Below are 25,619 nucleotides of genomic sequence, written 5' to 3'. Positions count from 1 at the left end.
GATGGTTTCTATATTAGTGATCTGTCTAAAAGAATGTAGCCAGGTGTTGTCTATCATTTATGTTTCCACCTTCCTATTCTTTATTTTTGCCAATTTGAAGAGGTTGGGAGCAAGATCTTTCGGGCACAAACCTGGTAACCAATTGTCTTTCCAAAAAAGAGTTTTTTTTGCCATCTCCTACTGTGATTTTTGTGCATGCCTGGAAGAGTTGTACATCTCGCATATTGCAAGGCATCTCCATCAGCTCCCAAGGTCTGCTTGTATCAAACAGCCACAACCATCGTAGCCTAAGCGTAGATGTGAATTTTTCCATTTCGAGAATTCCCAGCCCTCCCATGATGATCCTGGATGTGACTAGCTTGTTATCTCTCCTAGGTGGACAACAATGCTCATTATTAAAAGTGGCCACTTGGAACCATTTAGACCTACTTGTCTTTGACACATATATTAGCCATTTACATCCTGGTCAATAGCAGGTTGCCCTAACCTTGTCCCTTTCATCCTTTGGGAATAGAATATGTCTGTGTGTTGTCAGCCCGTACTTCACTAGTGCCTTCTTTAACTGCCTACTTGATCTAAATGCCATGCTAAGAGAGAACACAGGAAATGATGCCTTTTTTGTTAAACCTATTATTAGTGCTCTTCCATCTAATTGTTTCTCCTTCACTATTCTCCTCATAGGAGTAGTCATCACTTGAGTTATAATACAGACTGCCATCATCTTCTAAGTTGATATTTTCAGGCACCAGTGCATCATCAAGTATCTCTACAGCCTGGCTACTATGAACTCCTAGCTTCCTTGCCCTAATGTTTCTCTTGATTTTCTTTGCAAATTTCCTAAGTTGTTCAGCTTCTTCATCATCTCCAGAGCTATCTTGCTCTATAGGCTGCCTATAATCAGAGTCTGAACTATCTTATTTTCAGGTCATCTATATCTTCAGGCACTAGTGCATCTGAACCTGAATCTTCAGGCTTCTCTAGAATTTGAGATGTTGCTCTTCTTGGTTTCAATCTTCCCTTCTTTTTATCTTTACATAGAACAATAGTAGGAAGTAGCTCTGCCTTTGATTCTGATTTTGCTTCATCATCAGCTTCTGCAATGCCATAGCCCCAGTCAGCAATCTAATTATCATCTTGCCCCTCATCAGTTGCTACATGCTCAATATAAATGTCTGCAACCTGACCATTATTAGACGTATGATTTTCCATTTCTATGCAAGCACTGTCATCAAGCAAAAACCTTAGCCCATCTGACAACTGCTTTTCAGGATATAGCCAATGCAAGTGTAATAAATCACTAACTAGCATGTGGTCACCGAGGAAACCTATAATCTCAGGTAAAGATATCTTGTCGAGCTCTATGTATGACAATGCGGTACGCTCTGTCACATAATGCAATTGCCCCCTAGAAAACATAAATTCCCCACCATAGTGAAACCTGACCGGAAGAAAATCCGATGGATCCATTCTTGCAAAAATAAGAAACAAAAATAATCCTAACTCTTGATGATATTAAATGACAACAACTAGCAAGATCATACGCTATATATTATCTGAGGCTTCTAGCCTCGGTTAGTCTTAAAAAAACCAAAGCAAGATCTTACACCCATAGAGCAAATTTATGTGTCCTTTGGTACCAACGTATGAGCTAATTTTTGTGTTCATAAGCCCTAAATCCTAAAATCATCAAGACGATAAAATTACCGAGAAATTCACAGAGAGTGATGAGAATTTTACTGCCTACAACATAGCACTATCAAAATTTCACAGAAAAAATACATAACCCACCACTAAAAGACCTTGTAGAATTAGCCCTAATCCTTGAAGAGATAACCTGATTGGGAAAAAAAACATAGAAACAGGTTGTGGAGACTCACCTTTACCTCACCCTGCAATCCAATCAAATGGATCTACTCCCTGTCATCAGCAGGTTGTTCGCCTAGGAGAGAGAGAGAGAGAGGAGGTTCCAAGGAGAACGAGGAGAGAACCGCTCATATTTTTATTCACCCCATCCCCCACACGCCTGTCGATCCACTGTGCCAGGCTGGTCGAGCGTGTCCCGCCAGCGGGGCAAAACCAGAGTGCAAAACCACTGTATGGTATTAATTAAACTGTATCAACAAGATTAGGGGGTTAAATAGCTGGTTTATTAGGTGAGGGGGTTAAGTAATCACCTGGTAATAGGTTGGGGGGTTATGTTGACTTAGGCTGTGTTCTTTGGTGAGGGTTGGGAACCCTCCCCATGGAAAACGGAGCGATGGATTAGTGCATGATAAATTAAGTATTAGCTAAAAAAAACTTTAAAAATAGGTTAGTATGATTTTTTAAAGTAACTTTCCTATAGAAAACTTTTCAAAAATTACACCGTTTAGCAGTTTAGGAAGCGTGCATATGGAAAAGGAGGGAGTAGAGGTTGGGAACAAGGAGGAACGGATGCAGCCTTATTCCTTTTATAAATATACACTTAGACAAACAAATATATCTTTTTCTTAGCGCAAGTGATCTAGGTGAGATCCGCGCCAAAGAAACTAGAACCAATAACCTATTTATAGAACAAATTTTATGAAAAAGGTTGAAATGTAAATACTTTTTCTTACAATAGACCATTACCGCAAAAGAGACTTGCGCTAAGGGCATGTTGTAGTAAAATATATTTATATTTTAATCCTTTTTTAAAAAATATTCTACAAATAGGTACTTATGTTTCAGTTTTTTTGACACCGACTCCCTTAACGTCAGTGATTTAGCTGCCACAGAAGGCGACGGTGTTGGTGCCAGTGCTTGATGCTAAGACATTGAACCTTGGCGCTAACAACTCTAGTTGGAGAAAAATGGTCCATTGCTAAAATAAGTATTTTCTAGAGATCTATTTGCAAAATAAGATTTTAAAAAGGGGTAAAATGTAGAAAATCCAGACTTGTTACGCTTTGTTACGCTAGGAGCCAAAGGAAAAGACAAGCATGGGAGGCCAAAGCATGATCTGTGACCCAACGACCAAGTTGGATGGTCAATGCAGCCGGGCAAGAAATATGGAAAAGAAGATTTGGAAAACATACTTGAAACTCACTTGCAGCTGAATTGTTCTTTTGATGAAGGCGAAGCAACTCGAATTTCAACGCAGACATGGTCACAAGTCAGAACAGAAGCACATGTATGGAGCAGGTCAACTTTACCTACTCGGAATCTTCCAAGTAGGACTATAGCGACCCAACAGCAACGATATCTTTCATTTCTAATCATTATCTCATCTAAATCGAAAAGTCTAAGAACAAAAGTTCAAACTGCCGTCTAACCTCATCGAGCTCTTCCTCCTGTTCGAGCGCAGGGCGATCGATCGAGTTGGGAAACTTCGAATCAATCGAGAGCGTCGCCCTATCGATCCAGTCAGCGACGACAGGGGACTGGACTAGGCGATTCACCCACGATCGATCCACCGGGTGACGAGTGAGTCTCATCCTCTCCGAGCTTATCTTCTTTGTCAGTACCATCCAGTATCCACCCAGGGAGGAGGACAAGATCTTGATCCATGGAGTTGGCGACGGGTGCACTGCCAAGCGTCATCGCCAAGCTAGGTGATCTGCTCGTCGGCGAGTACAATCTGCAGAAGGCGGTAAAGGGGGAGATCAGGTTCCTCCAATCCGAGCTCGAGAGCATGCAGGGCGCCCTCGCCAAGGTCTCCGCCACGCCGGCCGACCAGCTTGATCCCCAGGACAAGATCTGGGCCAGGGATCTCAGAGAGCTCTCCTTCGACATCGAGGACACCATCGACGCGTTCGTCGTGCGCGACATCGGCAACGACAACGGGGACGGTGAGGCCAAACCACGGGGCATCAGCAAGCTAATCGATAGAAGTGTCGGCCTATTCAGGAAGGCCAAGGCTCGCCATGGGATCGCCTCTGAGATCATGGACATCAAGAGCCGCGTCGTCGAGGTTCACGAGCGTCGCCGCAGGTATGAGATCAACATTGGTGCTGGTGGTGGTGATAAGACTGCTACAATTGACCCTCGTTTATTCACGCGGTACACGGATGAGAAAGAGCTTGTTGGCATCGGTGAGACGAGAGATGAGCTGATCAATATTCTGACGGAAGAGAATGGAGTGTCCATGCAGCGAGCAGGCAAGGTGGTTTCCATTGTTGGATTCGGGGGGATTGGGAAAAACAACTCTCGCTAATGTAGTATATGAAAAGATTAGATCACTGTTCGATTGTTGTGCTTTCGTATCAGTGTCTCAAACTCCTGACTTGAAGAAATTGTTCATGGACATCATTTATCAACTTGACAAGGAGAAATATAAAGATCTCAATGAAAAACCATTGGATTTGGATGAGGTGCAGCTCATCAATGAACTCAGAGAATTCCTTCAACAGAAAAGGTATATATGGAAGCACATTCCTTCCACCAATCTGTACATATATATGATGTTTTTTCTCAGCAACTAATAATTTGCTAGTATGCCATCCATTTCGTAATACTTCCTCCGTTTCACAATGTAAGTCATTCTAGCATTTCTCATATTCATATTGATATTAATGAATCTAGACATATATATTTATCTAGATTCATTAACACCAATATGAATGTGGAAAATGTTAGAATGACTTACATTGTGAAACGGAGGAAGTACTAATTAGCAGTCTACATACTGTTAATTGTTGAGAATGTTCATCATGTCCGGGTTAAATAAAAAAAAACTACAACTGCTTATAAGCCTTTTTACATCGTTATTGAGTCGGAATTAAATAGCTATGTCCAAATCTTCTTTTCTTGAGTGAATAATTTATCTCTGTTTTGGCAAAGATTCACAATAGCTAGACTAGTTTTGCCTACGAACTTGCTAATCTACCTGGCCCCAGTATTTGAACTTCCCGTTCTAATTTCATTAGTTTTTTTCCTAATTAAGGACTTAATCTATATGCAGGTATTTCATTGTTATGGATGACATATGGGATATCTCAATATGGAAAATGATTAAATGTGCTTTGCCTGATAATGATGTTGGATACAAAATCATTACAACAACACGTATTTCTGAGGTTGCTGAAAAAGCTGGTGGTGTTTACAAGTTGAAACATCTTTCTTTAAATAACTCTCGACGATTACTATATGGAAGAATATTTGGTAACTGTGAAGACACGGAAAAATATCCTGATGAGGAGTTGGCTGAAGTATCCGAGAGAATACTAAAGAAATGTGCAGGTGTTCCATTAGCTATCATTACAATGGCTAGTCTGCTGGCTTGTAAAGCAAGAAATAAGATGGAGTGGTACAAGGTGTACAACTCGGTTGGTACTGGTCTCGAGAATAGTCTGGATGTTAAGAATATGAGAAAGATCTTGTCATTTAGCTATTATGATCTGCCACCCCATTTGAGAACTTACTTATTATATTTAAGTGTGTTTCCGGAAGATTACAAAATCGAAAAAGATCGTTTGATATGGATGTGGGTAGCTGAAGGCTTTATCCAGTGTGGGAAACAAGGGAGGAGCCTATTTGAACTCGGAGAGAGTTACTTCAATGACCTTGTAAATAGAAATATGATCCAACCCATATATGATATGTATACTGACATGGTATCTGAGTGTCGCGTACACGATATGGTCCTCGATCTTATCTGCTCATTGTCAAGTGAGGAAAACTTTGTTACTATATTAAATGGTAGGGATCAAGGATCTCTGTCATACACGATTCGGAGGTTGTCCCTCCAAAATGGCAATGAAGATCATGCTATGACTTCAGCAACTCGGAGCTTGCAGCAAGCAAGGACAGCTCTTGTCTTTCCATCTGCCACTGATCTAGTACCTGTCCTTAGGAGCTTCTGAGTTTTACGTGTACTGGATTTACAAGGTTGTGATCTTTCACAAGGTTACAGCCTTAAGTATGTTGGGAATTTATTTCACTTGAGGTATCTAGGACTACGTGACACAGATATTCGGGAGGCCCCAGAAGAAATAGGAAACATACAGTTTCTACAAACTTTGGACCTGAGGGCAAACCCTATTTGTGACTTGCCACTGAATATTGTGAAGCTCAGACATTTGACGTCCCTATGCTTCGACGGGTTTGCGAGGGTGCCAGATGGGATTGGAAGCCTAACAAGGCTTGAACATCTAGCATATGTGTTGATCGATTGTGCTACTGTGGGCATTCTAGAAGAGCTGGGCAACCTAACGGAGCTGAGGGTGCTGTGCATCATCTTCTGGGACGGATGGAACGACAAACTGGTGGGTCTCCTACACAAGTTGCAGAAGATCCAGCGTCTCTCCATCGACGTCTGCATGAACAATGTTCGAAAGAACATGGGTGGTTTGGACGCCTGGGTCGCCCCTCGGCATCTCGTCGCACTGGATACAGAGAAGATCTGCTGGTTCTCGTCGCTGCCGGCGTGGATGACGAATCCGTCGCATGTCCCAAACCTCCGCTCGCTATCCATCGCCGTGAGGGAGATCCGGCAGGCCGACGTTGAGACCCTCGGGAGGCTGCCTGCTCTCCGCGATCTGCAGCTGCAGGTGGACCACGAGGAGCTCGGAATCCGCGGGGTGGTGTTGGTGATTGGATCAGCTGGCTCGTTCGCGTGCCTGGTGTGCTGTGGGTTGTGGGGATTCGTTGGGCCGGCGGTGTTCCGGCGAGGAGCAATGCCGAGGCTCAGAACGCTTCGCTCCCGGTTCTCCGTGCGGGAGGCGATCGCCGTCGCCGGTGCCGGCGACGATGGTCTCGACTTGGGACTGGGGAGCTTGCCATCGCTCCAGGAGGTCAATGTCTCGTTGGATTGTGAAGGCGCCAGCGAGGAGGAGGTGAACGAATTGAAGGCTGCGCTGAGGCGTGCCACCAAGATCCACCCGAATCATCCAAGCATTAGCATTGACGGAGGTACATGTGATGCTTGCTAAGCTTGCTCCTAATTGATTCTTGTCGATCTTTTGCCCTTTCTTATTCTGACGTTAATTAATTGATATTTCAGATGGCCAAGTTTCAGATGACGAGCGCGAATAGATGGTAGAGTATAGTACTAGCATCGATCTAATTATGCAGATCGCCAAATGCTGTTGCTATCCATCTAAATCGGCCAAGATCGCAATATACAATTGTCCTCTCCTCGATCGCCGGAGACCGCTGTCGTCAACCGCCTCACTGAGTAGCCAATATGCAGTGCCGCGGTGTTTCAGGAAGTGCATGCATCAGTGCATGGCAATCACTCCTACAAATCTCTTGTGCATTTAACCTGCTGGACGATTGATACGGAAGCCATTATATTGTTTATGATAATTTTATTCCTCTCTAATCAATGGTTCGTATTGTTCCACATCTCAATTCTATAACATACCTCGTTAACGTAATAAAATTTCTCATAAAGAAATAGTGCGGTCACACCGCAAATGGTACTGTCGCGCGTCGCTGCAGTATATTTAAATAGAGGTTAGCATGCAGCTACGCCTCCTGTTCCTCGTCTCAACATTCACCACCAGTTATTAAAATTTTGTTTCTTGCCCCCCACCGGCAAGCACAAATCTCATCCGAAATTTTTGGTTCTTTTTCTTTTTTGAATTTAGTCAAAGTTTATTTAAATTCATTAAAAAAATTTCAAATTTTCAAATAATTTCGGCCAAGAAATTTCTAAAATTTTGGTTCTTTCAAGACCAACACCCCCCACAACCACCCCTCCCCCCGGCGCCAAAAACCTAATTTCGAGATTGCAAACCCTGTTCACCAATCACCACACTAACAGAAAAAGAAGAAGAAGATACATACCTCATATCAATATATCATACATGGCACATCGGCTGTGCGCTCGGCATGGTGGCGGTGTTCCATGCGGCGCCGCACCGCGTGGAGGCCAAACACGTCGACCACAGCGTGCTCCCGAGCGTGCCCAAGGCTTGGTGCCCCAAGCCGCTCATGGTGGTGGCCCCCGCCAACGCCGGGACCTACCCGGTCGCCATCTTCCTCCACGGCTGCAACATGGTGAACAGCTGGTACGAGCAGTGGCGGAAGCAGGATTAAAATAAAGATAGGACGGAGAATCTATGGATACAAGCGGACGGACAAGCAGATTTTTTTAGCCCGTTTATCTCACTTCTAGTTCATTTTTTATTCTAAATTTTGCACTACCATGTAAGAAATGAACTAGTAAACAGGTTTTTATACGGGTAACGGGACTACCCACTTGTATCTCTAGCGGAGATGGTCGTTTCATAAGAATAGCTAAACACACTAAATATCATATTTATACTATAATCACATAGAAATATAGTGTAACCAATAAATTAAGGGAAACAAAAACATTTTAAAATAAATTAATAATCTGTGTCATATATGATTCATTATACAACAAAAGATAATAGTTGACGTGTTAAGCCCTGTTTGGTTCCATGGGCTAATGTTTAGCCCTCAAGGATCCAAACAGGTGGGCTAATTTTGAGCTAATGTGAATTAGCCCCCCTCAAAACATTAGCCCCTCCAAGGGGTGCTAATGGGGCTAATTTTGTGTGGGGACCATCAAAAAGCAGCTCTCTCTCTCCTTCTCTCTCCTCTCTTTCTACTCTCTCTCCACCTTTTAGCCTTGAATTAGCCTATCGATCCAAACATACCACCCTAGGCTAATGTTGAGCCTACCAATTCATGACTAAACATGAGCTCCCAACATTAGCTCTGGGCTAATCTTCCAAACAGGGCCTTAATTTGCAAATATTAGACAACTCATAAAGCCAAGTGGTTCACCGTTCAGACTTGATGGAAGTAATCAATTGATTAGTGATTAGGGCTGTCAACCAGGCAGCCAGAACAGTAGGACTACATCCTGCATGAGCCACCGAGCCAGGAGGAATGGAGTGAGCGGCGTTGCGGCGCCGCGACGGGACCGTTTCGGCTAGTGCGCGGGAGCGCGCCTACTCCCTATAGGGCTAGCACCTACCGGCATGCTGGCGTCGCTGCGTCGGCGCTTGGTCGACTCGGTGTCTCGGTGAAGGCTGAAGGGGGAAGCCGCGAAGGCGAATTGATGGTGTGGCGCCGATCCAGGTCGAAAGAAATGAGGCGTCGCTCGCGTGCGGCTTATGCGATCGGCGGTTAGACTGGTCACTAGCGCTTCGGCTGCTCATTTTGGGCCCAATGTTGATAGAGCCAAGGAGGGTGGGGGGTGGGGCGGTGCGGGCCGTAGCTGGGTCGGCCGTCCAACCCTGCCCAATGGGTGGATCCGCCCCTAGGTACGAGGGCCTCCTGTCGCATGTCGCCTCCCACGGCTTCATCGCCGTCATGCCGTAGCTCTACGGCATCGCGCTCGACTTGAACGATGCCACCAGGAAGGTTGCATGCTGGGCCGCCGACGAGCGGCAGGGCCTCGCCTACGTCCTCGGCAGCGTCCTCAACCTCCCCGGCGTCAAGCCCGACCTCTCCAGGCTGGCCCTCGTCGCTTGACCTTCAAGCCATGGTCCCTCCACCCGGGGATGCCGGTGACGGTGGGGCGGAGCCCAATGGGCCAGGGGGGTGCTCAAGAACCCGGCCCAAAATTCTAAATAGCTTATTACCCCTATATTCTCCACCATATAGACAGTCCCCAGTCCAAACCAGGGAACCCCCCTCCCCCCAAAGATCCAAAACTCTGGCCCAAAACTATAACTCTACCAGGCCCAACTGAGAGGAGGATACGAGAATTCGCTCGTGTTTCCCATAGATCGATAGCGCGCGGCAGAGGTAGGGCTGGGCGGCGACGGGAATCAAGGCGCCAGGGCGGCACCGTTTCGAGTTCGACGTTTCCTCTTCCAAAAATCAAAAATCGCTATTGTTTCTCACCTCTCGTTCTATGGATGTGACGCCGTCTTCCCGTTCTGCCCAGCCCACTGCGGCACAGCACTGCGCCAATCCGGCCGTGCCGGCGTGCCCGAGCCAGACACCGGCGGCCAGCTGCCTAGCCTGAGCCCTGCCCGGTTGGTGGCTGCCCTGCCCTGCCAGCCTGCCCTTACAGCCTTGGCGCCTTGCTGTTGCCGACCAGCCCAAGCAGTGAGTGAAGCAGAAGCAGCCCAACTCCAAGTCTCCAACGCCGGCCGGCCGGTAAGTCTTGCGTGGTTGCACCCTGCCGCTCCCTTCTTTTAATTTTGCAAGTCTACCAATGATTAGGTTATTGTTTGTTGTTTGCAGTCAACGGAGGGGATTACCGGAGTAGAACGGTTGCAAGTGATTGTGCTTCTATGAAAAATCACAGCCGTTAACCAACACTTAAGCTCTGTTCGGGAGTGAGGGTTGAACCCTCACTCTCTGGAACACAAAACGAAGCAGCGTTTAGCACGTGATTAATTAAGTTTTAGCTAATTTTTTTTAAAAATGGATTAATATGATTTTTTAAATGAACTTTCATATATAAACTTTTTTGAAAAAAACACACCGTTTAGCAGTTTGAAAAGCATGCGCGCGAAAGATGAGGAGGAGGTGTTGGGAACTACCCCTAACGAACGCAGCCTTAGAGTACGTGAGCGCTTTCTCTCAACTTTCATATTTAATTTGTTGTATCAATATAAAGCTTGAAAATTTTTATTTGATCTCTAAAAGGTTTCTATGGAGAAATTTCTTAAAAGAAAAGTAATGGATTGTACCAACAATGTGAAGAGTTCATCCCTTCGACTAGATGATGCCAAGAGACGATCGAATATCATCCAGGCTTAAGAAAAGAAATTGATGATTATCATCCCAACCAAAGAGACAAGGTAAAAAGAAAGTACTTAGAGAATGGGTCTTGCCAACCTCGTGATCTTGTACTTCCCATATCAGTTATTTCCAACAAAGATGGAAAATTCAATCCGGCATGGTTTTATGGTACGCATTTTTTAAATTTTTTCCATGCACTTTCTTGTTGTATATTGCCTTCAATTAGACAGATGATGCTTATATGTACTGGGTACGTAACTATTTAGTATAATATCGTTCTAGAACTATGCATGTCAGTATTTTACATAAAGAAAGTTAGAGCAAGGTCAATAGTGTCGCCCGCTAATGGCTGCAAAAATGACCACATCAGCATAGACATTGCTAAGAGCTAATGTATACAATAAGCAGGTTTACATGGACTATTATCCAATTTTTTAATCTTTAGCTAGCTTCCTCATCCAATTTTTTAATCTTGTTGCTGTCGTTTCGTCTCGCCATTCCTACATCACACCAGCTCGCGTGGACCCCACAATTGCATGCCCCAGTCAAAGCTAGCCTAGTGTTGCTGCACTTGCGTTGGGATGTGTGTGTAGCCGGTGATAATTTAATCCCCGACTCATGCTCTCTCGTGTCCAGCTCATTGACAAATCCGATGTGGCAGTTTTATCGTCGGCTAAACTAGCTTATTGAACTTGCTCTTAGGAACCCCCTCATATTTCTCTAGCTCCGCCCCTGACGGTGATGGTCATCGCATTACTATAAAATATTAAATAGGTATCGGCACATATGTGTTGAAAGTATTACCACCGACATCTATACCCCTTTTCCATCTCTACGGTCTAAAAACACAAAAAAATCGGCACCGGCCTAGGCCCGAGGCACGTCGGCGGCCCGCCATGCGCGCCGGCGGGCGTGAACCATTGCGAGTTCTACGACGAGTGCGCGCCGCCGCGATACCACTTTGTGCTGCGGGACAACGGCCACCTGGACATGCTGGACGACGGCGTGCCGTACGCCATCAACAACTGCATGTGCATGAGGAACCTCGGGGACACCAAGGAGGTGGCCAGGAGGACCATCGGTGGCCTCATGGTGGCCTTCCTCAGGGACGCGCTGGAGGACCAACACGACGACCTCAAGCTCGTGCTCAAAGTTGGCGTTAACCCGGGCCTCGCGCCAGCGGTCATCAAGCCGGTTGCTTACGATTTGGCTTGAAATCACGCTCGCGGTGATTAATTAATTATCGCTCATTAATTACCGTTAGTAATTAATCACTTTCGCGTGTAATCCCATAAATCCTAAATGTATTTATAAAGCACATCCTCGTTAAGTATAGTTAATAATGTTTGTTCTCTATTCTCTTATGGTATCACATCACATTAATTATTTTTAGTCTCCAGATGGTTCATCACACATCATCTTAATTATTTTTAGTCTCTGGATGGTTCATCAGGAGTGATAATTGACTATCTATCTATTATATACTAAAAGTCCATTAAACTTCCTACAAACGCTCTCAAACCGCCACGTGGCATCATACAAACGCTCCAAAGCCAAACTTCCTACAAACGCTCTCAAACCGCCACGTGGCATCCTACAAACGCTCCTAAGCTGTCACATGGCATTCTAATAAATAATAATAGAAATTCTTAGAAATTCTAAGAAAAAAAACAAAACATCTGGCCATTGGCCATCTGTTTTCATTTAAATCGGTGGACCCATTATTTCAAACCGGCAGATTTATCTAAAATATCTTTCCACATCCACCTCCCTCTCCTCCCACACGTAACTCTTTCCCTTTGTACGTAGTGACGTACCGTGCAAAAAAAGGTTATAAATGTACGTGCAGCCCATATATATCTCCTCCTTCTCTCTACACCCTATTTTATAGCTAGAAATTTAACACAAACATGGTAAGTTAAATGGTCATAATTTAATTTAGAATTAAACTTATAACTTAAGATCAATAAAATCCAAAATATTCTAAAAAAATAAAAGCTAAACATCGAACCATTGATTTACGCATGTACGGGTGAATTATTATTTTTAACCATTATATTAGATTAGATCATATCAGATTAAAGTAATTAATCCATCTCCTAATCTCATCCTTATTTGCAAGAGGGAAAAATAAATATATAACAATTGATTTTCGCATGTACAAGTGAATTATTATTTTGAACCATTAGATTAGATTAGATCAAATCATATTAAAATAATTAATCCCTCTCTCCTAATCTAATGTGTATTTGTAAGAGAGAAAAATAAATATATGCTATTCATCTGGAGAAAATATATGTATGTATATATGCACGTACAGGAGAGGGAAAAAAAACATGCATATATACGTACATAAGAAAAACTATTGACCATGTTTTCCTAATCCTTAAATTAGAGGTCAGTCTACCCTCTGTTGTGGCTCCTTTCTCTCCAGTTTATTTGCTAGGGTATTCTATGTTAACTATATTTTAATAAAAAAGAGACCGTATATTTCTTCTGACATAAAACGAACGCTAAAACAGTCAGATTTCATAGTACAATTAAAAGGAGATCACTATGGTTACGACCAAACAAAATGCAACATAATTTATTAATATGATGATGTAAACTTAAACAAAATTAACTTGGTTAAAAATACAAAACAATATTTAAATTTTGAAAAAAACGAATGATTAAAATTACACTCCAGTATAATATAAAATACACCCTAATTACTGTGTAGTACTCTATAATTATAAATTATAAATGTAAATGCACATTGAGATTTTGCTAATTATTACCCCTCTCTTTCTGCACTTTGACAGTCGCGTGGATGCCTAGCATCTAACGTTTCTACTGGTCATGTACTGGTAGTAGTAGAGGTTGGAGTAGTAGCAATAGCTCAGTTAGAGCAGGTACAATAGCATGCTATAAGCCAGCTGCAAATATATTTTAAGGAGATAAATCAGGAGAGAGAAGAGCAGCAGGCTACAGATTTATAGCCAGCTGTAGTACGGACTCCAAGACACAGTGTGTCTATGACAGGTGTGACTAGGTATTAATAGTGTAGTATGTAACTATTGTATGAATGAGCTATTAGATTGGCGATAGATGAATTAAAGCTAGTAGTTGGCTATACTATTAAACTTGCTCTTAAGAACGCAGTTAGTGTCACTTTTTACATCTCTCCACATTCTACCACATCGCTAAATGCTATAGCACGAATCTCAACATTAAAATTAAATTTCACTTTAAGGCACCTTTCTATTACTGATATTTTGCTTTGTACCAACCTTTAACCAATACTTTTACTTTGCATAACATATTTTTACCACTGTGATTCTTTGGACCAACCTCAACGCTTCTATCCATCTACATCATACATCAAAAATATGGTATTACATATAACTGTGACAGTTAATTGATCATTAGAAGCCAACATAACCGAGATCATTAATACGTACCCTGTCCAAAATAAAAATATTGGTTTAAGGGTAGTCTAAAATAAGACTTTCGTAATAAAATATGGCCCAAAGTGAAATTCATGACATATATATAGCAATTCTGATTAAAAAGTTATCACATGGAACAATATTCTAACCCTTTTTATGTCTTTCTTATCTAAATAATCTTAACAATTACTCCATTCTTTTTAAGAACGTACTGATAGTGGATATTATATTCATTTACAACCCACTTTTTTCTATAGAAAATTGATAAATATGTTAACTATCTTTTGAATAAAAAAATATTAAATGAAACCACATTCTATCAATCTTCATGTTATTATAAATTGTCTTAACAATCAGCACAAATAAACATGATAACATATATTGTTCCATTATATATTACCCCACGAACATGCATAGATGAATTAGATCAATAATGAAAAAAAAATATCAAAACTCATATTCATATGTTCATGAACAATTACTTCTCAAGATCAACTCTACATATTTTCAGAAGAGATAATTATATATGATAAAATTTAGTGGACCAATTAACGCCATAAACAAGTGTCACTCTATTTCATAAATGGACTCAAAACTAAAAAAAAATTCACTTCCATCTTATCTATGTGTCATCCCTTGAAGGGCGCTAAGCATGGATAACGTAGTATACTCTGCTTCTGTAGAAATGGCGGGGGCATGCATATGACTGAGTAAAGGTGACCCTGGTGAGAGGCTACTATTCGCAATAAAGTTCAACTAGCCTACTTATCGATGCAATTCTTTAGCTGATAATGAATTAAGCGTTAAAATTATGCTCCACACTGATTTTGAGGAGCACGGCTATGTTGATAAAGGACACATGTTTCAAGGCATAAGAGAAGAAAGCCTTGGTGGCTACTGTCGGCTTCACCCATTAGAGGGGCATTTATATCTAATGTTAAATGTTTTATCCCATGAATTGGTAGGAGCAATACTTCAAAATATTTATACATATATTTAAACACAAGTGAGGCATGAACAATTAGGTATGAAGTACAGATGATCTTTTTGTTGTATTAATGACATATTAAGTTTGTTTTCTTGGATGGATGTAATCCCATCTATTAAAAAGGCACACAACTTATAATACAACGATAATAAATAGTGGTGACAGGCGAGTATACATATATCTGGGACATAGTTATTTCTGTTTGAAAATGAAAGATACTATTGTCATTTAGTATATCAAAATTTGTGGTCTAGATATTTATTTTCATATAATTATAAGGTGATCTACGGTCCTTATAATTAATCAATATGGCGAGATGGGATTTCTTTAGCATTATTTTTATAAATAATAAATAAGCGGTTCTTATAATTAATATAGTGAAATACAACTTTTTTTAACAATCTTTTATATATAAGTTGCCCGCGCATCTGTGCGGGCTTCCTTCCTAGTTTGGGAAACAATCATAGCTAGATTGTTGGATGACACTTTGGGGAAAGAAAAATAAAAAAGCAAAGGCAACCTAGAAGGATTAATATTTTTTTTACACATCAGCACCTCTATATACTAATTAAGGATGAACTTCTGCAAAAACGATTAACTCACATGTAAAACTACAACCCAAGCCAAAGTTTGTACTACTGTACATATTGAGTTTTCTGAGATTTTCTCAATAGGAACAAAGAAATATGAAATTAATATGGAATTGAGCCTTAAAAAATAGCAAAACTTCATGAGAATTTCAAGAAATTTGGGAGATCTCACTCAAATATTTGTTGTCAATGGACCCATGTAAATTACAATTAGCACGCTCATTGTTATAAAATTTCCTTACGTTCATAAAGTGTTGCAGAAGCTTAAATGGTCATTCTGTATTAAATCACCATGTTGCACATGAGCAAAATTTAAAAGACGACTATCCTAGAGAGAGAGAGAGAGAGTAACAATTACAAAAATGAAGTAATGTGTAATTTGATTGGATTACTACCCTGACCCTGTTATGGCTTGATCATTCATCGCCCAATCAGTGGATCGGTATATGCACTTGCTCTAAGCTTGCTGGAAACAACAAAAAGAAAAGAGCACTTATATTACAAAAATGAATGTGGAGTAAATCAAACGGAAAGGGAACCTAATGTTGTTCATGAACACGCAGAAGCCTTCGTATCTTGTGCTCTTCCCATAGGTGGAGACCAAATGTTGGCTAAATCAGCCGGCTGTTGTCGCATAGGAAAGCGGCTTCGACTTGTGAGAGGCTTATGCAAGTGAGGGAATCAAATTGGCTCAGTGACTCAGTGTAGACGGTGCAGGAAAACGGGCAGTGTTGCACACTTATATAGGAGGAATTGAGAGTTATAAAGAGAATCAATGAGATTTATCATGACACCAGATAATGGCAGTTTCTGGTTTACAATTGTTGAAGAGGAAACAAACCATGATGGAGACGATTAGCATGGTTTGCATGAGGAATTGCAAAAGACTTATCAAAAGAGTAAATTGAATTAACTATGGTGTCTTTCCCAATTCATGGCAGAAGGCCGACGGGAAGATGATGGGGTTCGACTGGACTGAAACATCCAATTGGGCCTTGTTTTCATATATGGAAAAAGTACACCGAAGGTCCCTCAACTTGGCAACGGGATAAAAATCATCCTTGAACCACAAAACCAGATATGCTGGGTCCCTTAACTATATAAAACCGGTTAACAGGGGCTCTTCGACGGTTTTGATCCCGGTTTTGATCTACGTGGCGGCTGAGTCAGCGTGGGACCACATGGGCCCCACATATCAGCTGGCCACGTCATCACCCTCTCCCTATCTCCTCTCTCTCTCACTCTACTGTTATCTTCTGGCGACTAGGCAAGCCGGCCGGAGGCGACGGCGCAGGGCGGCCCAAGGGGCACCTCTTCAACCGGGCACCGTCGCCGCTGGGGAAGGAGCCGTCGCCGCACCAGAATGGTGGCCAGAGCAGGCGAAGCGGCGACGGTGGCGGGCGAGCACGGTTGCGGAGAGGCGGCGTCGGCGGGCGAGAGCGGTGCGGCGTCGACGGGCTGGAACGGTGCGACGTCGGCAGACGAGAGCGGTGGCGGCGGAGGGAGCGTGCCTGCTCATTGGCGGCGTCATGGGCGCGCAGCTCCCGGATCTCGTCCTCCCACCTCTCCACCCTCTCCTCTCCTTGTGGATCCTGTACACGCCAAATTCACAAACAAACCAGATTGCATCGATTGATTATGCTGCTCGTCATCAAGCAACCAACCAAACCAATTATTTTATTAGCGGGTGTGTGTGTCCATGGCCATGGCTATGGATGGTGGTCTTACGAGCAGAGGCGGTCCTCGAAGTCGGCGGCGAGGTTCTTGAACAGCGCATGCCCCGCCTCCAGCATCTCCGACACCTGCATTGGCATTGCAATCTCATCGATCGATGAAAAATTCAGAATGACAAATAGCGAAATTAATGAATGGAGAGAGGTGGACCTGGCGAGTGAAGGCGTCGATGGCGAGGAGGATTCGCTGCACGTGCTCCTCCGTCTCCGCCGACGCCGCCACCACCTCCTCCTCCTCGCCGACGGCCATGTCGTCCTCCGTCTCCGTCATGGGCCCGGTGGTGATGTTGACGACGACCCCGGAGGAGGCCGCCACTCCCCCTCCCGCGCTCCCCTGGCTCACCATCTCCTCCTCTCCCTGTCCTCCGTTGCTCTGCACGCATCCATCCATTCATCCCAAAACTCAGATCAGATTGAGCCATCAAATTTTCGACCCAAATCAAAAATCAAATGCGCCTCAACAACTGAACTGATTGAGACAGTAGATGAAATGGAACAAGTCGATCAGAACGGAATCGCGTGGCCTTGGTTCCATCAAAGCAACGAACGCAGCTGACGACCGAATCCAATCCCCCACAACGAACGCAGCTGCCTGGACTCGCGGGCCACGACCGCGGCCGCCTCTGCCCCATCGATTCCCGGGTGCGCTCGCCGCCAACACCTCACCCGCCGCCAACCACGACCGCGCGGCCAGCCAGCCCCGCGTGAGCGCCGCATCCACGACCGCCTGCCGCTGGTCTCCCGCCGGTCCGCCGCCTGCGCCACCCCTTCCCCATGCCGGAGAGTGAGATCGGGGAGGGCGAGCCCGCCACCGTGTTCGCCCGCCGCCGCCCTCCCCTTCTCCCGTGCTGCATCGTCGGCCGTAGGAGAGAAGAGTGTGTGTGAGAGAGAAACAGCAGAAAAGGGAGAGGAGGGAAAAGAGATACTGACATATGGGGCCCACGTGGGTCCCACGCTGACTCAGCCGCCACGTAGATCAAAACCGGGATCAAAACCGCCGAAGGACCTCTGGTGATTGGTTTTGTATAGTTAAAAGGACCCCGTATATCTGGTTTTGCTGTTTAAGGATGTTTTTGTATCCTGTTGACAAGTTGAGGGACCTTTGGTGTACTTTTTCCTTCATATATAGGCCTGGTAGTGAAATGAAGATCTAACGGTGGAATAAGTTCATCTGAGGTGCCTTAACTTGTCAACGGATCCAATTTTCGTCCTTCAACTAGAAAACCAGATACAACGGGTCTCTCAATTATCAAAACCAGTGCAGATGAAGTCCCTCGGCAGTTTGGAAGACGGTTTTGGCTGACGTGACGCCTAAGTGGCTAATTTGACTCGGTCTCCATTTGACGTGGCATCGACGTGGCGCTTACGTGGCAATTCGATTCGGTAAAAACAATAAACCCCGTGGGACCCGTTTCACACACAAATTAATAAAAAAATGGTGGGGCCCACATGTCATTCTCACCCGTTCTCTTCTTCCTCCTCTCTACCCATCTCCCCTCTCTTCCCCTCTCCTCTCTCTAGGCGCGCCGAGAGGGAGAAGCGCGGCGGCTGCCGGTCGGCGGGGAGAAGGGCGGGGCACGACAAAAATCGATCGGGGAGGCCAGCCGGCGGGGAGAAGCGCAGGGGGCGACAGCCGGGCCGCTGATGCCAGAGGAGCTGTGCGCGGCGGCAGACGGGAGATGGGAGAGGAGGGAGCGGCGGCCGGAGCTGCGGGCCGTCGTCAGACTGCGGGTAGACGATCACGGCGCTGGCGGGGTGCCTGACGTACATCACGCCGGGGAGCCCCAAGGCGAGACCGGCCAAGGACTGCTGTGCCGGCGTGAAGAGCACGCTGGGTAGCCCGGCCGCCGTCGCCTGCCTCTGCGGCGCGCTCGGCCTGGACTTCGGCATCAAGATCAACTACACCCGTGTCGCCGCCCTCCCTGCCGCCTGCGGCGGCAACTTCTCCGCCCTGAGCAAGTGCAACAGTCAGTACAACCAACTCACTCCGATTTGTTTCTTCGTCTCTGTTTTTCTTCAAAAATTTTTTCGCTTTGTTCTTCTTTTTGGGTGACTATGGTTAGTAAACCTTTTACATTTCCCTTTATATAGTAGTACCTAGTTATAGATCAATTTTATAGTTTGTCTATGTATATAATTCGATCTCTTTTTCCTTGGCAGAGAAATTTCCCGGCGCCTCTCCTACGGGAGGTAAAGCAAAATCCTGAATCCTTGTCTGATTGTTCTTGTCGATCTGATTTGAATTTTGATGTAAATGATCAAATAAAGGATTCAATGCCTAATTATCCTCAGTTTGGATCCCACTAACTGAAATTTGTCCCCGAGCACCGTCGCAGCCTGACCTCGTACCACGCCGCCGCCGCCGCTGCCGCTCTCGCCACCGGTGGCAGCGCCTCCATCAGCGGCTGCACCCCCGCCACCCTCCTCCTCCCCCAACGACACCGCCGCGCACACCACCCCCCACCCTCCTCCTCCTCCTCCCCCGTAGCGACGAGGCGGAGGACACGGACGACGATGCCGTGGTGGCGGCGGCGCGAGGCGAGGGCTTCGCGGAGGCAAGCGAGAGCTCCCTGATGACTACTTTGCTCCGCCGGCGCCGGCAACACGCCTCGCGGAGCTCGAGGAGGACCACGCCCGGGACGCGCTCGCGGCGGAGGCAGGTTCCCAGCGGCGGCGTGTTGCTGGAAGAAGGGAGGAGGAAGGATGAGAAAGAAGAGAAAGGAGAGAGGGGATAGAGAGAAGAGGAAGAAGTGAGGATGACATGTGGGGCCCCACCAATTTTTATTTCCTGTGTAGCTGACATGTGGGTCCCATGGTTTTATTTATTTTTTGGGATCAAATTACCACATAAGCGCTACGTCAATGCCATGTGGGACAATGACCTAGTCAAAGGAGCCACGTATGCGGCCACATCAGCCAAAACCGGATACAATACTGTCTAGGACCTTATTTGCACGGTTTTGTAAGTTGAGGGATGCGTTGTATCTGGTTTTGCGCTCAAGGGATGAATTTCGAACTCGGCGAAAAATCGAGGGACCTCAAGTGAACTTATTCCTCTAACGGTTGATCTTTGTGGCACAATGTTGATCCAATGACTGAAATAACATGGTGACGTGGCTCACTGTGAGGCTTGCTTTATAGCAATTAATGCATGCTAGTGGGTACCACACCAAACTCATGCGAGAATTGTGGAGGGGGTCTCCAACGCGGAGCATGCGCGCATCGCGCGTGGGGGCTTGGCTCAAGCATTGCTCTTTGTAGGTCGAGTATAGGTGACCAAATGGACCGCACAAAGGCATGCCAGCCCAGGCACGACTTCACCACAGTTGGCCCAAACACGGCACGTCGGCGTGTGGACCGTGCCTGCAAGGTCCGTTTGGCATAGCCCAGGCAGACCAGCCCACCTTTTTTTTTCACCGTAGTTTTCCTTTTTTTTTACCCCTGTTATTCCTGTTTTTCCCAAATTTTCCATATGCTTTTCCGATCCCCCCAGAAAAAAAATCTCATGTGTTTTTTCTATTTTCCCTATTTTTCGTCATTTTTAACAACTTTTTTTTTCCATATTATTCTTTTTCTCCCTTCTTTTTTCCCTTTTCTCCCTTCTGCATTTTTAACAAGATCCATTAAAAAAAAGAGTAAATTTTAGAAAACTATAACTTTAGTGACAAACTATTAGTTTGCTGTAACATTAGCGGTATATTTTAGTTTACTACAACAATAGCGTGGAAAATTATCAAAAAACTGCAACTTTTACGTTATATGCTGCTACAGTTGTCACCTATATGTACTGTAGTAGCATATAATGTAAAAGTTATAGTTTTATGATAATTTCTCACGCTATTATTGCAACAAACTTAAACATGTCGCTAATGTTACAGCAAACTGATAGTTTTGTCACTAAAGTTGCAGTTTTCTAAAATTTACTCTTAAAAAAACCATCTCGAACCTACTTCTCCCATCCTCCCCGAATACCAAATATAAGAAGCTCCGACCCCTTCCACTTCTTTAATTTTCTTTCTCTTGGAAAGCAAAGGAAATATAGGGATAATATTTCATGAAGCTTCCTATAAGGAGATTTCCAATATACTGTTAGAAGCTGCACTGATTTTGAATTTAGAATTAACTATAGTAGATTCTCTTCGCCACTTCAATTGCCTACCCTTTTTTCATGATTGTTATCAGACCATGTAAAAAATCTACTTAGGATTATTCTTAAAAATCAACTTTAAAATTCAAAAGTAGCTTTGGCTTTTAAAGAAAAGCTTAGCCGCGAGTTCTACATTAATGACATTATATATTTAAAACAGTTAATATGGTTCAAACCAAGTAGGAAAAAAAAACAATTTATGAGCATAAGAGAGAGGTATGCTCACCCAACACCAGAAAATGATCAAATAACGAAGAGCTACATGAACACGAACATATGTGTAAAGACTGACAGATCGTTGCTCCACGAAATTACAAGTTTTTTTCATGTCAACAGAATCAGAGGTTCAAGAAACATCTATTACAGCATATTGACAGCTACAATAGAGTGGAACGAACCACAATGAATAAACGAAAGTGTAAGAAGGGTCTCCTAAGACATTTTTTCCAATGTCATGCACCTACAGAGTACCGATATTTACTGCACTGCAAGTTCAGCTCAGGCTGCCACCACTGGCTGATGCCATGAGCATATTTGAAGTCCGGTGAAGGGCTTACGTTGACAATTAAGTCTGCAGATGGAAGAAGGTGCAGTGGTTCCGATTCCCATCCTAATGCCTTGTAAAACAGATCTCCTATGGAATTTTGGGTTGCGAGCTTCTCGATAAATCCAGCACCGAGATCCTCCATGTTCTTCCGATGCTGGAAGTAGCCGATGTACTCTGAACAGATATGGTCTCCTGGATTGACAAACAGATATGGCGTCCATGATGACAAAATGTGGAAAGAATCTTCTGCAACAGACCTCTGGCTGCTCCCCTCGCCTTTTCCTTTCATTGCAATGGCTAATCCAGCAGTAATTACACTTCTTGCAATGCGGAAACCATGCTTCACTCTCTCATCACTTATCCTCTCGATTGGGGCGGCAACAAAAGGTGGGTTGAAGAGATAGCTTTCCAAAAGCACACCCTTTTTAACCATGTTTCTTCCAGTAAGGATGGCCATACCTGCGCCCAGTGAGTGCCCAGCTAGCCAGATGTTTGAGCCAGGGAAAACCGAGGCGACGTTTTGGACAGCTTGCATTGCAATTGTAAATCTTGAGGTCCGATGGAGACCATTTTGGACAAGGTGGAGGTCAAGGGCGATATCCCTTGAGATGGTTTCCTTCTCAGTTATAGTGCCTCTGAAGGCAATAACAAATCTCGGTGCATTATCAGCAGAAGATTCTTTACTTGAAGGAGGATTGAATTCAAATATTGCACCGAAAATAGACAAGTCAGCATCATCGACAAGCTTGCGGATCAACTCAAAATGGAAGAATTCCCACCAAGGAGGTCCCAAGGCTTCAACAGATTGACGACCTAGTTGCCGGTCCCTCTCCAAAACATATACAGCCTGAACTAAGCATGCAGCCACAGATCTCCGATTATGCTCACAGTTCCTTTTGAGAGTTCATAAACGAGGGAAAAAGTTACTTCCACCAATTTAATGCACTACGGAAACTGTTCATCACATCTGTACTCCTAGCAAAATAATCATATATGTGCACTCTGTGGCAATAGCTCCAACAGGCAGCTGGTTTTGCTGATCATCGATGAAGATCAAGGTGATTACTAGTCCCTAAATTCATGCTTCATTGTCAACACTACATACATAAATATGAAGCTCAATCCACAATGAATGAAACTCCAAAAAGATTGTCTGCACACTTTCATGCATCATATTGTAAGACATGCCATTTTTTTCTTTAACTATTGACATACCAATTATGACTAATGCCCTCTTCAAAAAAAATACAAATGATGGCTGTGACAAGTTTGTTAACATGAGAAGCTTTTGTAATAATAAATGCCTAAATAGACCTAATATTATCTATCATAGAAATAAAAGATAAGAACCAACCAAAACCTTAAGACATTTAACAGAATTTAGTTCTGTGCATGCATGTGCATAAAAATTAAAAACGTAGATTAAGTGCAGCATCTCTACATAGTACATACATAATAATTCAAGAATCACAAAATTTTCCAGGAAATGTCATGTAACACTGTAATCACAACAGGAGCACGTACCAATTAACAGGATTCAGATATGTCGGACCTGAGATACCAAAGATATCTCTGTCCACAGCCATCTGGCTATGCAGAGTCACTCTTCACTTTATTGGACTTTATAGTGATGAAAAACATAACACTGAAACATTAAGAAAAAATTAGCACATAAAAACTGATACTGGTGTCAACAAATGAAAGTATTGAAATCCTCAAGAAAAAGCTACAAAGGTGGTCACATTCAAATGCCATCTACTTTGGACCGAGAGTGTGGTAGTTAAACAATAAATAAACTAAAGAGCAGGCAAATAAGTCCTTAGGGTAGTTCGAAGTATCTATGTTGGTCTGTTCAGCACAAGGTGAAACAGGTAAACACTAGCATTCATATGATTGGTTGGCAACTGAAAGTAATTTCTCAACGCAGGACTCTCCCATGCAACGAGTTCCATTCGTGACAAACAAATCACAAGAAAACACTACATCTGATAATCTGTCTTATAATCATTAACCAGTGTATTCGTACAAGCAAAAAGCACTGACATTGAGTCAGTGACTCAGTGAGACTTACATCAACAAAGAAAAAAGGAATGAAACTAAATAAAAAGTCCAGCAATTGACAGTTCTGGCATAAGGTAACTGGTGTTCCAACATTTCAGTGCTTAGTGGGCATGAGAATGATCAAAGGAAGTGTAAAAGATAAGTTTTTTTTGTTCACCGAGTGTAAAAGACCAGGTTCAAAGCTGGTCATCAGGTGAAGCCGTGAAGGGATGAAGCCATTCTCCAACTAAAATGCAAATTTGGTTTTTTTAAATATTCACTTTTGTGAATCCTGTGAGAGATGTTGCTAAAATTAATACACATGGTGACAGCTCCTTGCTTTAGGCATTTGGCACCAAATCTTTCTAGATAAGGAATTTGGCACCATCTCTATCCTGTACCAACTTTATATTTCTCACATACTTCACAAGCCTCCATTTCTAAAAAGTGTAATGACTAATGATTCCCATAAGCTAACAGACAGGTGCTTCCAAAATATGCTTACATCAACCACCCTAGGATTGAACCTTTTAGGGCTAACAAAAATAATCTTAAAAACAGATGCACATACGATGTTGACTTGCACATAGTAGTTTAGCAGCATCGGCATGACTGGCATGAAACTAGAACATCCGGGTAGCGCGCCAAGGAGCACCACAAATCCATGCCGTTTGCATCTCATGAAACTAACTAGCACATCTGTGTATTCAATTTCAGACAGAATGGTCGCCACCGCCATTACCTTACTTGCCGACTATACAAAAAACGCCCAATTCCTACTCGGAATTTGAAATTGAGCCACGAACACAATGCCTACGATCGTCATATTCCATAAAAAAAAAATCCCCAGCAAGGGCCTCTTCTGCAGACCAATAGTAATACAGAATAATAATACTAGTAGAAAGAAATCGCAACGCAAACAAGGGAAGAACAGGTGCCAATCCAGGAGCAATATTTGCGACGTCCCGGTTCCCCCAAAACGCAGAATATGGCTAACTAAATCGGGATCCCCATCCAGAGAAACCGGCAACCAAGAGGTCCGGCGAAACCACCTCGAGCGGAAACCGGGGAAGCTCGGAGCGGAGGAGGCGGGCGGGGGGCTTACCCTGACGACGAGGAGGAGGAGGGCGGCGGCGAGGCGGGGCGCACTGGCGCGGCGACGCGGAGGAGGCAAGGCGGGGGGCGGTGGATCTGGGCGTGGGAGAATGGATTTTGCGAGAGGCTCGGGATGGGAGAGGCGGAGAGACGGTGACCCGAGAACCCGACCGAGAAAGTGACCGACTCTGTTTTTATCTTTTTCCTTTTTTTTCTCTTTAGATGTAAAGTGACTGACCCGATCGAGCAGTAATAATCTGATCGTAAGACATACTAGTATTTAACTATTTACCACTTTTATAAATGGTAAGTAAAAATTTACTCATATGTTATAGATACATATTGATTCACATACAGTAGTAAATCTTTCATTATCGCCTTTTAAAAAGGATGTCTAGATGGCATTTGACAGA

The 25,619-nt window shown here is 43.8% G+C and overlaps 1 protein-coding gene, 1 long non-coding RNA gene and 3 pseudogenes across 2 annotated transcripts; 3 read left to right on the top strand and 2 right to left on the bottom strand.

The window, feature by feature from the left end:
• Positions 1-3,386: 3,386 nt before the first annotated feature.
• LOC4329040 (disease resistance protein RGA5-like) lies at positions 3,387-7,311 on the top strand (annotated as a pseudogene).
• Positions 7,312-7,794: 483 nt separating this feature from the next.
• On the top strand, positions 7,795-11,850 carry LOC136355207 (chlorophyllase-1-like; annotated as a pseudogene).
• Positions 11,851-16,604: 4,754 nt separating this feature from the next.
• LOC107276267 (uncharacterized) lies at positions 16,605-18,301 on the bottom strand (annotated as a pseudogene).
• A 534-nt stretch (positions 18,302-18,835) lies between these two features.
• LOC107278236 (uncharacterized) lies at positions 18,836-19,668 on the top strand. Its single transcript, XR_010739086.1, has 2 exons — positions 18,836-19,344; positions 19,538-19,668. It is a non-coding gene; the product is annotated as an uncharacterized lncRNA (long non-coding RNA).
• A 2,133-nt stretch (positions 19,669-21,801) lies between these two features.
• LOC4329038 (GDSL esterase/lipase At4g10955) lies at positions 21,802-25,374 on the bottom strand. The gene is made up of 3 exons (XM_015767098.3): positions 25,217-25,374; positions 23,596-23,716; positions 21,802-22,964 (listed from the first exon to the last, which is right to left on the bottom strand). Exons 2-3 carry the CDS (start codon positions 23,655-23,657, stop codon positions 21,977-21,979), a joined length of 1,050 nt encoding a protein of 349 aa, XP_015622584.1. The 5' UTR covers positions 23,658-23,716; positions 25,217-25,374; the 3' UTR covers positions 21,802-21,976.
• Between the last annotated feature and the right edge of the window lie 245 nt (positions 25,375-25,619).

Source organism: Oryza sativa, chromosome 2 (assembly GCF_034140825.1).
Source record: "Oryza sativa Japonica Group chromosome 2, ASM3414082v1".
In the NCBI taxonomy this organism is placed as follows: Eukaryota; Viridiplantae; Streptophyta; class Magnoliopsida; order Poales; family Poaceae; genus Oryza; species Oryza sativa.
This window is presented reverse-complemented; position numbering and strand designations above follow the sequence as displayed.

What these genes read in the sequence shown, in the direction of transcription:
- LOC4329038 (XM_015767098.3), bottom strand. Translation starts at nt 23,657, where the DNA reads ATGGCTGTGGACAGAGATATCTTTGGTATCTCAGGTCCGACATATCTG. An exon ending in TATCTGAATCCTGTTAATTG is followed by an intron (nt 22,965 to 23,595) that starts GTACGTGCTCCT and finishes AACTCTCAAAAG; the next exon opens with GAACTGTGAGCATAATCGGA.